The following is a 17526-nucleotide window of genomic DNA, read 5'->3' as shown; positions in this document are numbered from 1 at the left end:
TCTTTAATCCCAGCAGAGGCAGGTGGATTTCTGTGAGTTACAAGACAAGTCTGGTCTGTAGAGTGAATTCCAGGACAGCCCAGATTACACAGGGAAACCCTGTTTCAAAAAACAAAAGAAACAAAATTAGAATCAAGGGATGAGGGTGTAACGTCATTTGTGAGAGTGTTTGTCTAGCGTGCACAGAAGGCTGTTAGTACAAGCACTTGAGAGGCAGAGGCAGGCGGATCTCTGTCCGTTCAAAGCAGAACTAGAAGAAAGTTTATAATTATTATTTGGAGTTGCAGGAGATCGTGAGCCACCCAACATGTGTGCTGGAAATCAAACTCAGGTCTCCCAGAAGGGCAGGACACACTCCTAACCACTGAGCTGTCTCTCCAGCCCTGGGTGTATAGTTCTTATAAGTTTTCCTATGTATGATTTTATGTAAATTTTATATATGACTTTCATATGTATTACAGGAAGACCCTCAGAATGGGCTATCAGTGGAGTAGATTCTAGTCATTCACTGTTCTGGGGAAGAATGAAGTGTCTCATGCAAAGACTCTACATGAGCCAGGCAGTGGTGGTGCATGCCTTTAATCTCAGCCCTTGGGAGGCAGAGGCTGGCAGATTTCTGAGTTTGAGGCCAGCCTGGTCTACAGAGTGACCTGGTCTCCAGTGGTGTCCTGGTCTCCAGGACAGCCAGGGCTACACAGAGAAACCCTGTCTTGAAAAACAAACAAACAAAACAAAACAAGCAAACAAAAAATTCTACATGAACAATTCCCAGTCCTTTCTTTTTCTTTTTTCTTTTTTTTAATTTATTTATTATTATATAGACACACCAGAAGAGGGAGTCAGATCTCATTACGGATGGTTGTAAGCCACCATGTGGTTGCTGGGACTTGAACTCAGGACTTTTGGGAGAGCAGTCAGTGCTTTTACCCACTGAGCCATCTCACCAGCCCCCAGTCCTTTCTTTACTTTGAGACAAGATCTCTCTGTTTCCCAGGCTGGCAAACCTGGCCACTCTTTAATCCCTCAAATTGCCAAATATGAATATAATCACACACACACACACACACACACACACACACACACACACACACACACACTGCATTCCCAACATCAGTTCTACCCTCTGGTAAAAATGAAATGTGAACCCCTCTAGCTCCCTCAGCACCCTGCAGCTTCATGCAAAAACAAAAACAACAACAACAACAAAACCCCACCTCCTATGAACAGGGCCCCTCCCTGGAACCGGAGTCAAAACACAGAGGAAGGAATTTCATAGTCATTTTATTGAATCTAGGGCATATCAGGGACCAGCCTTGCCTCCAGCCCCAGGGACCAAACTTGCCTCTAGCCCCCCTGAACTCCTTGCATCTCCACATCAAAGGTGTCCCCTTTGTCTCAACCTGCAAACTCCTCCTCACCCTTCCTGTTGAAGGCTCTGAGTGCTCAGGCAGAGCTGACCAGTCTGGCCTTTGAGCTTTCCTTGACAATCCTAAGGATTCTAGAGCCTGGAGCCCCAGGGAACAGTGAGCTAAGGAGACATATCTCAACATCATAAATGAGTTGTGGGGAGAAGCTGGAAACAGTGTTCAAGAAATATAGGCCAATGCTAGATGTGAGGCTTTCTGCCTGGGCTGGGATGCAGGGACATGGGCAGTGGAGGGGATCTTTTGTCTTTGGGGACTCTCCGGAACCCAGCGATCCAGGCTGTGGTGCAGGGCACAGTAAAGTTAAAATGCTACCCATCTTTGGGCCTGTTTCTTTTCCCTCCACCAGTGAGCTCTGGTAGGTGGTAGCTGCTAAGACTTCCACTCCCTCTCTGCTCAAGTTTGACACTGGCCTGAGTCTTACCTCTCACCCAACAACCTAGAAACCCCAACCAGTGTGGTGACCAAAGCTGAACCCCAACCCTTAGCTCTGAGAGGAGGCAAGGAAGGGGCAGTCAGGAATCCTTCATCCCTTCCCCTCCCATGGTAGAGAATTGAACAAGGCTCTGCAGCTCCCAGCCAATCCCCAGGTCCAAGGATTGGCTAGCACCACTTTGACCATTGAGCTTGTATGCAGGGAGTCATGGCCTACCAGACAGAATCAGCTTTACCAGGCCTTGTTCCCATCTGGAGCCAAATCCAGGCTTTCGTCCCTAGCACCTTCTCTCACTCTGCCAGCTCCCACCCAACTGTTTTCACTTGGTCTTCTGACGGAGTTTGCTGAGTTTGTGCCGCACCAGCTGGCTGAGGAGCAGCGCGGTGAGGACGCTGCTGCCCACGGTGAGCAGGAAGAGGCCAGAGAAGTTGTGGGGCCAACGGGTGTGCAGAGGCTCGAAGATGGTCCTTCGGGCCTGATAGTCCAGCGTCACAGCCTCTAGCTGAGCCAGAGTGCACAGCACCAAAAAGACATGGAAAACTTGGTGTCCCTGCCCAAAGATGTGGCAGCTGTCGGGGAACCAACTCTCCGGCATAACCGTGGAGAAAAACGCAGCAGCTAGAAGGAAGAAAACCACCTGGCATTTGTGATAGAGAAGAGCGGGATCCTCCTCGGCAGGGAGGGGAGACACTATGATGCGGTGCACCACGGGGCTGATGTCCAGCACATAGGCCAGCGCCGAGGGCGCCTCCTGGAAAATGCGCCCCAGCAGGCCTGGCTTCTGGCTGTATTTGTTGTAGCAGGAGCCAGCGCAGGAAAGCCAGGCCAGGAAGGCAGCCGTGGGCAGGAAAATAGCCTGCACTTTGCCATGCCAGGACGGCTCTATGGCATAGTAGAAGTGTGCCAGAGCACTGCCAAACTGGTACACGGCCACACCCACATAGTCCAAGAAGAAGAAGCTGTAATGCCAGAACTCCGACTTGGCCTGCAGGAGGTGAGCCAGGGCACTGAAAGAGAGGTAGGTGAAGGAGGCCAGGACGAGGATGAAGAGGGGCAGCGCATGCGGATCTTCCCAGAAGTCCACACTCCCCGCCAAGCCGAGCAGCCGCAGCAGCAGAGCCAGCGCCGCCAGGAGGTGGGTCCACACGTTCACAGCCTCATTGTGCTGCTGGAACAGGGTGCGGAAATAGAAACACCAGCTCCGGTGCAGAGGCCGGTAGCCAGCATAGATGTACGGCTTCCAGAAGAGCGGCGGCACCTCGGCCCGGTTCACGGTAAACACCGGATCTGATTGCAGAGGCTTCTGGCCCACGTGCCACAGGCTGGACAGCAGGTGGCTGAACTTCTGGGCTACTGCCATCGCCATGCCTGGGGCCCGAAAGAGAAGTCAGGAAAACTGGAAGAGAGGTCAGGACATAGTCAGAATCCTTGTGTCTCTACGTGAGGCTTGGAAGCCCCAGACTGTTGTCTCTTTCTCATACCCTGACATTAGGTTGAGTTTGAGGATCAAGGAGTCACCCTTTAAAAAAAAAGAAAAGCCAACCTCTCCTGTTCTCAGAACGGGACCTGATTCTGCTCACCTCGAAATGCCTCATTCATTCGTTCGTTTGTTCATTCATTCATTCATTCATAAAGCGCCCTGACTTGGTCACTTCCTTTCCAGACAGTCACCACACAGCTGGCCCAGCTGTTTTCTCTACTTAAGTATAGCCACGCTGAACTCAGAATGTGGGGACAGGCTCTCAGAGCCCGGGAACTTGTGCCACCATCCGTGTTCACTCTGAGTGAAAATGCCCTTATTAACAGAGCCACGACCTCTACCCACAACCCATCCAGTGCTACCAGGGACTCCCACTGCCCCTTCCTCTGCATAATCTACCTCCTGCTCCCCCACTGCCACCCACTTCCTCCTCCTGCCTTACTACTCAGCCCCAGTGCACTTCGGTTCGTAACAGAACTCTTGCGGCCACTGCTTCAGGTGACGACTTTGCACAAAGCTGTTCCCTCTACTGTGCCATACCCCCCACCTTGCCCACTCAGCAAACTCCTATTAATTCTTCAAAACCTATTTCTTCTTTGACCTCTGACCTCTGTTCTTGAGTGCCCACCATCAAACCGTTATCGGTCTCATGAGCATTGCGTGGGTTACGGTGCCCTCAGAGGTTGGGCAGTTTGTCTCCACACTTTGTGGGCATACATTGTAGAACAAAAAGGGAAGGAAGCTGGTCTGGGGTGTGACGTAGGCTAGGTGGACATCAGGACAGGAGCAGTCCCAAGCTCTGAGTTCCAGGAAGAGGGATTAAGTTTGGTTTATCTAGAACTAGGATTCAAGGGCAACTTGCAATACCCTCCCTACCTGTGCCCTGTGGTTTGAACTCTCAGAGACTGTGGCAGCATGCCCAGGGCCTGCACAGGTCTAAGCCAGATTAGGAGTAAATACTGGGAGGGAAGTAAACACTTGCCTAATCCAGAAGTTATCTCTAATTGATAACCGCTTGCAAAGGAAAAATTAGTTTTCTCAGTAGAGTCTCACTGGGTATGCAAACCACGCCTAGGGTCAGGCCCCATGCCAACACAAATGAACTCAGAGTCAGGCCCCATGGCCAACACAAAATGAACTCAGGGTCAGGCCCCATGCCAACACAAAAATGAACTCAGGGCCCTTTTCTTTTCTCCTTTTTGGAAGAGGAGGAGAAGTTTTTTGTTTTTATTTATTTATTTTCATTTTTTTGTTGTTTTTGTTTTTGTCTCACAATACTTTGTGCTTCACACACATATTTTTTTTTCCTTATATATTATGGTCTCTGATTGTATTTTATTTTTTTATGAGTTTTCTCTCTCTCTCTCTCTCTCTCTCTCTCTCTCTCTCTCTGTGTGTGTGTGTGTACATCTCAGCATCTGGATGTGTTTCTTCTGATTTTTTCTTTAGATTTTTGTTGTTATTATTTGTTTGTCCTATTATTATTGTTAATTATTTTAGATGACTATATTCTAGTAAGAGAAAGAAAGAAAGGATGCGTTCTTGGGGTGCGTGGGGAAGTAGAGAAGGTCTGGGAGGAGTTGGGAGAGGAGAACCCCAATTAGAATACATTGTATTAAAAGATTATATTTCCAACTTAAAATAATTTCCAAGCAGGGCAGTGGTGGCACACGCCTTTAATCCCAGCGTTTGGGAGGCAGAGGCAGGCGGATTTCTGAGTCTGAGGCCAGCCTGGTCTACAGAGTAAGTTCCAGGGCTATACAGAAAAACCCTGTCTTGAAAAAGAAAAAAACAAAAACAAAAAACAAACAAAAAAATTTCCGAACAGAAGAGAGAGAAAGAGAAAGAGAAAACACACTGCATACCAGCCTTCCTTGCTCTCTGTTTCCTGACTGGGTGCAATGTGATCAGCTGCCTGAAGAACACGCCACAGTGCCTTCCTGACCATGATGGACTGAGAACTCTCAAACTGTGAGCCCAAAGCAACCCTTCCTCACTTGAGTTGCCTTTGTCAAGTACTTTACCACAGAGAAGAAAATAGCTAATATTTAAGACATGGTGCATTCCTTTAGTAAACATAGCTGCTCCCCCCCCCCTTTTTTTTTTTTTTTTTGGTTTTTCGAGACAGGGTTTCTCTGTGTAGCCCTGGCTGTCCTGGAACTCACTCTGTAGACCAGGCTGGCCTTGAACTCAGAAATCCACCTGCCTCTGCCTCCCAAGTGCTGGGACTAAAGGCATGTGCCACCACTGCCTAGCATGCCATCTACTCCTTAATCCAAGTATATCAATTTGTGCTGGCCAGTTTTATATCAACTTGAAACAAGCTAAGAGTGGTCAGAGAGGAGGGAGCCTCAATTGAGAGAAAATGTCCCTATAAGATTGAGATGTAGGCAAGCCTAGAGTGCATTTTCTTAATTAGTAATCAATGGGGTAAGAGCACTGACTGCTCTTCCGAAGGTCCTGAGTTCGGAGCCCAACAACTACAGGGTGGCTCACAACCACCCTTAATGAGATCTGAAGTCAGAAGACAGCTAGAAAGAAAGAGAGAAGAAAAGAAAGAAAGGAAGCAGGCTGAGCAAGCCATGAGGAGCAAGCCGGTAAGCAGCACCCTCCATGGCCTCTGCATCAGCTCCTGGCACTTGTTTGAGTTCCTGTGCTGACTCCCTATGAAAATGAACTGTTATATATACTGTGGAAGCATAAGCTAAATAAACCCTTTCCTCCCCAAATTGCTTGGGCCACGGAGCTCACCTCCGCAACGGTGACCCTTAGACACCACCTTCATCTCTTGATAGCTGCCAGACTTGATATCTTCCTGAACAAGCTTTCTGGACTCAGCATGCAGTGTTCTGTCCATGGGGTATCTATCAGATGCCCTCCAAAGCCACCTTTACCCCAGCCACTATACGTGCAGGAGCCTATGTTCCCTGAACCTCACCGCCACTACCCCCAGGCCACCCAAAGGATGCATGCACAATTCAAGACCTGCCCTCAACTTGCTTTCCCTCCCTAAATACCTACTCTCCAGGCTTCCAGACTTGGATCAGCCACACACCGCTGGATATGGGGGCTCCTTAGTATGGGGCTCTTCTGATTCCTTCACCTCAGGGCCTGGCTCAACAAGACTCAGGAAGCCTTTAGATGACCTATTAACACGGACTCGTAACAATCTCCACCCAGCGCTTCTTCCTCTTCTCAAGAGAATGGACTTCAGCCGTAACAACGTGGCCTTCATTGGTGTCCACGATTTTATCTTCAGGGGCAGGACAGGTTTCAGAATACATCTTGTATAGTTCACAAGGACACCAGACCTGAGAGCTCCCTCCTAGACTTAGCCAACACAGCAAGGCTTCCTCTCTGCTCTGGGAACAATGAAGCTGGATGGAGCCTGTGGACACCTAGTTACAGGGTGCCCGTGATCTGTGAAGTCTACTCCTAGGGTTCATCTCCCACTCCTGTCCCTCCCAAGCATGAGGACACATCATAGGCTCTGGGAAGTTCGATGGCAGAATCTTCTCAGCTTTGTTAAACCCTACATATGTCAAGTTTACACGGTTTAGGTCTCCTTTGCCAGTCATGACTACACGATAAAGCCATATGTTCATTCTTCACTACCTTTTTGTAATCAATTCTTGTAACTTCCCTGGGAGGTAAGCACTAGTCCCATTTTGTTGTTCTATATGATGTATTCCAGACAGATAGAGATTCTTACTCAAGGGCAGAGAAGAGGGAAAGAACGTGCCGAGGGGACCCAGTGCTCTGCCTGAAAACCTGCACACTCTTGTTTTGTTTTGTTTTTCAACACAGGGTTTCTCTGCATAGCTCTGTAGACCAGGCTGGCCTTGAACGCAGAGATCTACCTGAGAAACCAGGAACAGAGGTCAAGCCCGAACCAACAGAAAGAGCTGCCTATGGAGAGAGAGAGACTCTAGGGCATCCAAAATGGTCTGCCAATCAAGCATCCAGGCCTTGCCTAGCCTGTACAGCCAGCTCAGCGAAATGCCACAGCCTCCCACTAGGCCTGTCCAACTACACTAGGTACCTGGGGGTGTTTCTCTGGATCCTGGAACTGATACCTGCTGTGGGACAGTACAAAGTGGCCAGATGCCAGAGTGCTAAGTGGCACTTGCTCAGATGAGAGATGCTAGGGGTGGGGCTTCCAAGGGCCTGGAGGGGTCTTGTATTATGTCATGGGGGGTGGGGCTAAAGACACCTCCCTCCTCCCTTTCTTTCTGACTCCCACACTAGTAAAATCCAGGCTCCACATGTGCCCTCAGTGACAGACAACACCTCTGTGAAAGTGCTGTCTGGAGAGCTGTGGCTTACCTAAGATCTCACAACAAAAGAAGAGCCAAGCCAGCTGGCCCCACGTGTCTGGGGTCTGGGAGGACAGCTGGTGCACTTGGGCTGCTTCAGCAGGAACCAGAAGGGGAGTTAAGAAAAGGATAAGGAGCTGGAGAGCTGGCTCAACAGTTAAGAGCACTGACTGCTCTTCCAGGAGTCCCGAGTTCAATTCCCAACAACCACATGCTGGCTCACAACCATCTGTAATGGGATCCGATGCCCTCTTCTGGTATACATGAAGAGAGTGGCAGTGTATATGTAACATAAAAAGATAAATCTTAAAAAAAAAAAGGAATAAAAGAATAAGCGGCCACTTTCTTAGAAAGACTTGCTGGGAGATGGGCTTCAGAGACAAATTGACAGCAGATTCCATAAAACACAAGCTCCAGGACCGTGGATCACTGACTCTCTGGTTCTTAGCTCCCTCATGGGAAAGACGAAAGTATAGACCTTGGAGATTGCTGCCGAGATTTAAACAACTGGAACTAAGTTTGAGCACCATTCAGAGACTCAGTAAAGCACTGCTGCCATTTTTTATGACTACTAGAGTGGTCAGAGAAATCACAGCCTGCCGTTAACTTGAGGGGGAATTCTTTAAAAATCTGTCCTTAAGCTGGGAGTGTGGCCTTGGCAGGCCCAAGGCCCAAGGTCCCACCCAGCATTACAGCGAACACAAACACCCTCGCTCTGGGCCAGTGGACCTGGGGGGATGGTTAGAAAGATAAATGTATCCTAGCCTAGTGTAGTAGTGTGGCGGCACCCACCTATAATCTCAGCACTAAGGATGATCAGATGTTGAGGGTCATCCTTACTTATAGCAAGTACAAGGCCAGCCTGGGCTACATTAGACCCTGTCTTTGGGAGGGAAGTGGTCAACTGTCCCCTGAAACATTTATCTGATCTTTGGGGACACATTTAATGACCAGGGAAGTTTGGCTAGAGTTTGCACTCCTGAGAACAACACTGACCTGTTTAATAATTAAGTTGTTCTCAGCAAGGATCATTCAGAACCACCCTTCCGGATCGCAGGAGGAATCTGAATTCTGAAAATTGGCACTTGCCCACAGACCACAAAAGGTGTCTGGGAAGTGACTTTCCCAGGGAAGCAGTCTTAATCCACGCTGCCCTATCATGTAGCTAGAGGACACCAGAGGGCAAACTGGAAGCAGGCAGCCCGAAAGCTATACCGCCATGGGCTGGAGGGACGCTTTAGTAGCTAAGAGTGTGTAATGCTTGCAGAGGCTCTGTGTTCGGCTCCCAGTACCCACAGGCTTACAACTGCCTGAAATTCCAGCTCCAGGGGGAATCTGATAGCATCATCTAAACTCTTTTGGCATCTGCACTCATATGAGCACAAACTCATAGGCAGAAACACAGATAAAATAAAATACATCTTCAAAAAAAAAAAATAGGTTGCCAAGAGAAGCCAGAATTCCGGTCCTCCAACCCCCCTTCTCCAGGCCTAACTCATGCTCCCCTTTTCCTAAAATCCAGATCACCCTCTTCACCTTCTCTTCCAAGGTTTATCAACCCTAATTCCTCCTGGAATTAGGTGGTACCTTCCGCTGGCTGTGGGTCATCTGGAGAGAGCTAGCCTGGCCCGTCCATGCTCAGTTTTCTACCAATGCCTACTAACTTCCCAGTCAGCAGGCCACCCCCACAGAACAGGGAACACAGGGAATGATGGGCGACCCCGCTCTGCTGCTCCACCCACACAGATGCCTGTGGAGGGAAGGAAGCCAAAGAGCAACCTCAAAAAAGACAGGGCCACTGTCTAAAGTGTGGGTGTCTACAACTCGACTCCGAAGAAGCCAAAAGTCTGGGTCGTACGTGGGCCTGGAATCTGAAGTCTGGAACTTACTAGCTGGGTAACTTCCTGAGATGTCCTTTACCTCTCTGAGCTGGTCTCCTGGGAGGCTAAGAAGAGCTACCACTGGGGTCTTGCAAAAACTGTCATCGCTCGATGCTAAGTGTTCATCCTGGCTTTGGCTCTGCTAATTTTATTGAGATCTCCTTACTCAGCCACATAAGCTCTGGGTGGCTTGGAAAAGTCTCTTGCACTTTGGTCCCTTTTTTAAGGGGGAAAAAGTAAATCCACCTACGTAAAAGGGTCCTGAGGCCCTGTGACATTCCATCAGTATTTTAGGCCTGCAGAACAGAGCTAGCAAATTAGCCTGGTTTATTCCCTAGCTCTCAGATGCTTCGGGCCTCACAAAATAACCAGGGTTAGCAGGCTTGGTCATTTCTTCGCTTCTTCCTGTCCTTGGCCTGCAAGGTATTCATTGTTGCTTTGTATATCTGGACTGCCCCCCCCACCTGTTTTTTCGAGACAGGGTTTCTCTGTGTAGCCCTGGCTGTCCTGGAACTCACTCTGCAGACCAGGCTGGCCTCAAACTCAGAAATCCACATGCCTCTGCCTCCCAAGTGCTGGGATCCACCACTGCCCGATCAGCATGTTCTCTTAAAAATTATTTTATCTTGGAGAGCAAGGTTTGGCCTCATTAGATAAAAAGAATAAAGGCAGGATTCAGAAATCACACAATGCACAAATGTCTCTTCTCCCTTCGTTTTTTTCTCCTTTATTCATTCATCCACCTTTCCTTGTTTTCTTCCTTCTGTGTTTCTTTTTCTGTGGGTGTGCACACGTGTATGCATGCCCACGTGTATGCATGCCCATGCATGAGACTCTGTGGGGACAGAGGTCTGTCAGGACCTCTATCCAGGCTCCACCTTATTTTGAGGCAGGGTCTCCCCTTGAACTTAGAGCTCACCAGTTGGGCTAGACTGACTGGTCGATGAGTCCCATAAGCTCCACCTCATCCCTGGTGTGACAGGTTTTTCATGTGAGCGCGAGAGGGCCATACTCAGTTCCTCATACTAACCCAGCAAGCACTTTACTGGCTCAGCCCTCTTTGTCCCTCTCAGACAGGATCTCACCGTGTTGCTCAGATTGACCTTCAAACCGTGATTCCCCTGCCTCTGCCTCCCAAGTGCTGGGGTTGCAGGTGTATAGCACTGTGTACACCTAATTTTCCATGTTTCTATGATCCTGTTAAGAAATAAATAACCCTTGGCCAGAGAGTGGTGGCGCATGCCTTTGGTCCCAGCACTCGGGAGGCAGAGGCAGGCAGATCTCTGAGTTCCTGAGTTTAAGGCTAATCTGGTCTACAGAGGCGCTCTTCCAGAGCTACACAGAGAAACCCTGTTCCCAGAAACCAAGAAAGGAAGAAAGGAAAGAAGGAAGGAAGGAAGGAAGGAAGGAAGGAAGGAAGGAAGGAAAGAAGGAAGGAAGGAAGGAAGGAAGGAAGGAAGGAAGGAAGGAAGGAAAGAAGGAAGGAAGAAGAAAAGAAGGAAAAAGGAAAGAAAGAAAGAAAGAAAGAAAGAAAGAGCCCTAGCAATTTGGAGCTGACATGGGAGGGTTACTCCTATGTCCAGCATGGCCTACATACTAAGATCCTGCATCAAAATTAAGTTAAGTTAATAGCTGCTTGGAGACAGAAGAGAAAATCACTTGAACCCAGGAGTTCAAGGTCCATATGGGGAAAACGCCAAGACTCCTATCTACAAAGATAAAGAATAGCAATAAGAAGTCTAGCCAGAGTTCATATTGTGACTGGGAGGCAAACCCTCCAGAGGGGTCCTGAGCGAAAGACAAGCCATGGAGGAAGTCACAAGCCAAATGACTGATTAGGGACTCCATCAGTCCCCTACAATAGCTACTTTCCCACATGGTTCTGCACAACTTCAAGTCCCAGGTACATCTAGTGATCGAGGCCCAGAGGAAAGATAATGCCAACATTTGTCTAAGACTAACTCCTGAAGCAGAAGTCCAGGCAACTTCTGGGCACCCAGTGTGGGTGAATGTAGACTGGACAAGCTCCAGCAGGCCTTCGGGTCTCGCAGCAACTGGGTTACCTCCCTCTTTGCAAGCCAATTCTCCAATTCAGCTCAACCAGTTTAAAGAAAAAGCTACCTCCGTGTCTTCCAGGACTGAACAAGAAACCACTTGTGCTTGACACTGCCTTGTGGGTCTCCATTTGTGCTCAGAGACGTGATCAGAATGGAAATTTAAGGAAATTCTTCCCCAAAGCTCAGACACCCCCACTGTTCCAAGGAGAGTACCCTGAAAGAGGAGAGCTTCCCCATGGTGTTGGTCCCCAGGTACCCAGAAAGAACTGTCCAGCTTGGGGAAGCCATCAACCCTCTCAGCCCATAGCCTGAGGCAGCCTAAGAGGCTGCAGGGGCTGCTGGGAGAAAATCTCCCAGGTTAGGTCTGAGGGTGGTGGTGGGGCCTGGTCTCTTTTCTTACCTAGGACAACCTGGCTTTCCTGACGCTAGGGAAAGGATCCAATCTTCTGGCCTGAGAGCCCTTCCACCTCCCTAAAGCTTTCCTCAGGGTTCCCCACAAGGATCTGCAACACACACACAACACACACACAACACACACACAACACACACACACACACACACACACACACACACACACACACACACACTCTTCCACTCCTGTTCCTTCTGGCCCCATTATCACCTCGCTCCTAGAATGCAGCACACAGCCTGTGAGCTTGTTCCTTGGGTGTGATGCTGTCTCCCATGCCTACCTTCTGCAGACGACACTAAAATATTCTCCACAAGCTCAGGCTTTTTGCTCCAGCCCTGGTTCTCCTTCTCCACGACACACAACCTCTCTCTGGTCCTTCCAGAGTCCTTCTGCTTTCCCCACTCCCTGCTACAGTGACACCCCCCACACACTGCTCCTCCGGGGAGGGGGTGACCTCAGACTTTGCTTCTTCCGGTCCCCTCCTTGCAGCTGATTCTCTTGGCGATCTCTCCCCACCCCCACCGGGAGGTGTTCCCCTACATAACTGTCCGACTGTCAGGGTCCTGCTGTCTTCGGTCTCGCCCAATCTTCGGCCACCTGCCCACTTCCGCCACTGGGCACCGCACGCATGCAGAGCTAGGAGCACTCCCCCCACCAACACGCGTGCCGGTAGAAGCACTCCCAGCCCAGCCCCAGGATCTCCAGAAGCAGTCTCACCTGCGGTCAGAGCAGAGCTGGGTGCTGTCTGCTGCGTCCCCGCGCTGGAGTCGCAGATAAAGGGACAGCGGCCACGCCCGGAGCCCGGAGGGCGGCGTTGGGCACCCGGAGCTCGGCCGCCTCCGCCAGTCTGCAGCTTCCCGCCTGGCGTTATGCAAGCTTAGGCTGCAGGAGGGGTCACTCCCCGACGCATCCCGGGACTTCCTGCGGTCACAGTACTGTCTGAAATAGGAGGCTCAGAGAACCTAGGCTCAGAAATGGGGCTGCAGACTCCTGCAGAGTTCGCCCACTTCCCCAAAGCGCAAGCTTCTGTCTGTGATAGTTGCAAGAGAGTCCGATGAGTGTCTCAGCAAGAACCCTGAGCCCAGCATGAGCTCACCACATACGGCTCACGCCTCACAGGGCTACTGTAGTCCAGATGCCAGTCTGCCTGGGAGCTGCGTCCCAAACTGGACTCTCTGGCTTATCAAAGCCTCATCCCATGATCTCTGACATTTTCCCTGTCCTGGTTTGTCTAGATTTCTGTCAAAACAACCACTACCGGTTGTTACATCTTCCAGGTGTGGGCGCCCCAGAAAAGGTGAACAGCCAATGGGTTTTTATAGGCAGGTTATGCCTCCAGTAAATACTGGCTCACAGTGCCTCATGTGCCTGCCCCTTCCTGTTATACCTAACAAGAATGGAGTACCAGACTGGGTCTTACATGAATAAGCCTGATTGGTGGAGGCTAGGGCTCTGCCCTTCCTGAGCTTTTGAGTCTAGAGCCCTGGCACATTAACAGGATTGGAGCCCTGATGCTACCCCAGCTCACCATATGACCTTGGACAAACCTTGCTCTCTGAGCCTCAGTATTATGGAAATGACAGTACCACTTGACAAGGTGGTTTGTTTAGGTCAGACAGTGGACATGAAGGTCTTTGGAAACTGTAAGTTTTCACTCTGTACTGTGATGAACCATATAATCTTAAGAAAATTGTGTGAAACTGGCCTCTCATTCAACAAATTCAGACAGACCCCCACATTTCCTGAATCCATGGGGCAAGGCGACAGGCATGCCATCCCAAGCCTACTACTCTGGAGGCTGAGGCAGGAGGATTGTTTGAGGCCAGGAGTTCAAGGCCAGCCTGGGCTACACAAGGTGACCATGTCTCAATAGGATGAATAAAAGTTAAAGACTTGGCAGACAGTGGTGGTGCATGTCTTTGATCCCAGCACTCAGGAGCCAGAGGCAGAGGCAAGGAATCTCTGAGTTTGAGGCCAACCTGCTCTATGGAGCTAGTTCCAGGAAAGCCAGGGCTACACAAAGAAATCCTGTCTTAAACAAAACAAGGCAAAACAAACAGTAAAGACTTAAGAAGACTTGGACTCAGCTTCTATTTTTGGAAGGAAGGACAGGCTCCCACTCCCGTTGCTTTGATTCTTTGTTTTGGGTTGGCTTGGGTTTTGTCAGTGGCAGTATGGTTTTTGTTCATTTGTGTGGCTTTAAAGGCAGAGTCTCTAAGCCAGGCAGTGGTGGTGTCCGCCTTTAATCCCAGCACTTGGGAGACAGAGGCAAGCAAATTTCTGAGTTCGAGGCCAGCCTGGTCTACAGAGTGAGCTCCAGGACAGCCAGGGCTATACAGAGAAACCCTGTCTTGAAACAAAACAAAACAAAACAAACAAACAAAAAGGCAGAGTCTCATGCAGCTCCTGCTTGGAACTCACAAATGAAGCAAAGGCTGGCTTTTAAGTGCCTGATCCTCCTAGCTCCACTTCCTAAGCGCTGAAGTAGCGGGCATACACCACCACATCCTGTCCCCTCTTAGCTTGTTTTAAAATCCACGGTTTATACTTAATGTTCTTGGTATGTGGCAAGCAGTGAGACAAACAGTTGCCATGACGACCTCTCTTGATCTAAACCATCCTCTGAAACAGGTACTGTGTCCACTTCACGCATGGGGGAAGTGAGCTCCAAGCGGAGATGGGCGCCTTCTCTATGACCTTGTTTAAACCTCAAACATTCCTTTGAGGTGAATGTGGTGGCCCCTGTTTTACGGATGGAAAAGTCGAGGCCTAGAGCCGGGAAAGATGTGTCCTGGCTCAGGCAGCTGTAGATGAGTCTGGCTTGGGCTCTGCAAAGTGGCCCAGGAGGTTTGCCTGCAAGAGTGAAGTCATTTAGCTATGACCCTCTGAGAGCCCAGCGATTAAGTGAGGACTGTGGTCAGCCATGGAGCCTCATTGCCTGTCAGCTCATGTATGCTGTTGATCTATGGCACCCTCTGTCACCATCTTTGTCTGTATCTGAGGAAACAGGTTCCAGAGTGCGACCTGCCCAAGGCCTCCCAGTCGCCTAGCACTGGGCCTGGATTCAAGCCAGCTCTTATCTTGTGGCACAGAGATGGTATGAAGGAGTAACCCCAGCGCTTCCTTCACAGTCTTGCTATGCAGCAACTCCTGTTCCCAGCCCAGACATCAGGAGAGCAGCATAGTTCAGGCCTTTGGGTGAAGCAAGGCCTCCACGGTCCAGAAGCACACCCCTCTTCTCCTTCCCCAGAATTGCTTAAGTGCAGGACTGGGGCCTTATGGGTAACTGTGCATTATCCAGCTGTTGTCTCAGATCCTAGGAACAAGGTTTCCAGTGAGACTGAGGCCTGGTCCAGCCTCCTCAAGCCCCCAGAAGTAGTCAACAGGCCCCAGGAGCCAAGTTCTGAACTCGAATTTACCAGGAGAGGGCTTAGGGTGCTCACAGTGAGAGAAAGAATGGACAGGTGGCACCTGTGACGTTCCCCAACCAAGTCGCATATTCATGAACTCTGCAATGCATCCGCTGTGTTACCATGAGCAAGTTGCATACCCTTTCTTAATACATCCCCATCACCAGAGAGAGAGAGAGAGAGAAAAAGAGAGAGAGAGAGAGAGAGAGAGAGAGAGAGAGAGAGAGAGAGAGAGAGAGGCAGTTGCATAGGGTTTTTGTAAGGAGAATAAATCAGGTAAAGTGCTCACATGGACTGGTCTGCAAGAGCTACTCAATAAATTCCACACAGTATTTCTCTTTTTTTTTCTAGATGTGAGATTGACAATTGAACATTGTAGGGGGCAGGACTCAGCTCACTGGAAGCCTTCTGGAGTGCAGGGCCTACCATCTGTCTGGGATACCACAAGTAGGGATGTATGTGACTCCAACAGCCATCAGGGAGAAGCTGCCTCTCAGCTGCTAAGTCCGAGGTTCTCAACCTTCCTGACACTGTAACCCTTTAACACTGTAACCCGTTCCTCATGCTGTGGGGACCCCACTATAATCATCTGTGTTTTCCGATGGTCTTAGGTGACCCCTGTGTTGTTTGACCACCCCCAAAGGGCTCATGACCGACAGACTGAGAACCACTGTGCTAAGTCATCTGCATTAAACTTAATAAAGCCCTACCTCTTTGAGATGCGGATCCTCCGCTGCTGTCAGAGAACACTTGGCTCTAGGCAGGACCTCAATCACATGGTCTTTATTCTATAACCTAGTGCAAAGAACCATGCTGACATGGCCAAGATGGACCCTGGCCATTGTGCCCTGGGGCTTTCCAGAGGCACCCTGCATAGCTGTCTGTCCTGTCAGCCCCAGCACTGGGCGCCATCTTGATGATTCAGATGAGTGGGAAGGACAGGGCCCGACTCTAGAATGAGAGTCGTCTTTGCCCCAGCCTTTTGCCATGTATTTGTTGGCACAAATACTGGGAATCTCTCGGGCTTCAGGGGAGATTGTCACACTTGTCTGATACCATGCGGCCACGAAAGGGGAATCCGCCCACTTTTGCTGCCTTCTATCCCGAGTCAAAGATGAATCCCTGCCAACATCGGAGATGCCTGGGCAGAGATGATAAACTGGGTATAGTTTGTTCTCACAACGTGGGCAGCACTGGACAGGGCAGTCCATGAGAAAAGCGTCTTAGGTGGTGGACACTATGGAGGAAAGGATTGCTGTGTAAAGATAACAGTGTGGTGTGTGTGTGAGAGAGAGAGAGACAGAGACAGAGACAGAGACAGAGAAGGAAGGAGAGGGAGGGAGAAGGAGTGGAAGAGACAGAGAAAGAGAGGGGAGAGGGAAAAGAGAGAGGGAGAGGGAGAGGCAAGACCTATGGAAGTCAGAGTACAACACACGAGAGTCTATTCCCTCCTCCCACCTCATGGGTCTCAGACATTGAACTTGCATCCATCAGGCGAGGAGGCAGGTGCCTTTGCCCACTGAGCCATCTTGCCTGCCCTTCCCCTCTTTCCTCTTCCCTTCCCCTCCAACTTTTGCCCAAAATGAGAAAAGAAAAAGGAGCCCTGGCTAGAAGGTTGAGGTTAGGCTCCATTGCTGAAGGTCTTCTGGCCTCTCACGTAACAAAGCCAGGACTGAGCCTCTGGGGTCTAGCTGAAAACTGTCATTGCAGGACAGACCAGGAGCAGGATGACTTTCCTAGTCGTTGATCCTCCTGGGACCAGTATCCCAGGAGCCCTCAGGAACAAAAAGGACTTCCGGCAGAAGAAAGATCAGGACCACAGGGTAAGAAGGATGGTAAGTGAATGAATTTCAGGAGTTGTGGGCTGGGAGCAAGGTGGGGGTTGGAGAAGGACCAGAAGGAGAAATGACAGGAGGAGTAAAATAGGATGGGCAGGGGCTTCAACGAGCCAGATGTCCTATGACAACAGAGCTGGCGTCTCTCTTGAAGATTCCGAAGGGGACATGATTATATAGCACACCCTTCCTCCAGCTCCCGGCAAAGGAGGCAGAGTGGCGGGTGTCGCATCTCTATGGAGACAGGCCAGGTGTGCATGCTTCCTGAGCCACCCG

At 50.0% G+C, this 17526-nt stretch overlaps 1 protein-coding gene across 1 annotated transcript; it reads right to left on the bottom strand.

The window, feature by feature from the left end:
* Positions 1 to 1264: 1264 nt before the first annotated feature.
* Positions 1265 to 13265, bottom strand: Paqr7 (progestin and adipoQ receptor family member 7). Its single transcript, XM_031379019.1, has 2 exons — positions 12723 to 13265; positions 1265 to 3256 (listed from the first exon to the last, which is right to left on the bottom strand). Exon 2 carries the CDS (start codon positions 3224 to 3226, stop codon positions 2180 to 2182), a length of 1047 nt encoding a protein of 348 aa, XP_031234879.1. The 5' UTR covers positions 3227 to 3256; positions 12723 to 13265; the 3' UTR covers positions 1265 to 2179.
* Positions 13266 to 17526: the final 4261 nt, after the last annotated feature.

Source organism: Mastomys coucha, unplaced genomic scaffold, assembly GCF_008632895.1.
Source record: "Mastomys coucha isolate ucsf_1 unplaced genomic scaffold, UCSF_Mcou_1 pScaffold18, whole genome shotgun sequence".
In the NCBI taxonomy this organism is placed as follows: domain Eukaryota; kingdom Metazoa; phylum Chordata; class Mammalia; order Rodentia; family Muridae; genus Mastomys; species Mastomys coucha.
The sequence above is the reverse complement of the archived record's forward strand: the minus strand, read 5'-3'. Positions and strand labels throughout refer to the sequence as shown.

Excerpts from the sequence above, each read along its gene's own strand:
- Paqr7 (XM_031379019.1), bottom strand. The coding sequence starts at position 3,226 with ATGGCGATGGCAGTAGCCCAGAAGTTCAGCCACCTGCTGTCCAGCCTG.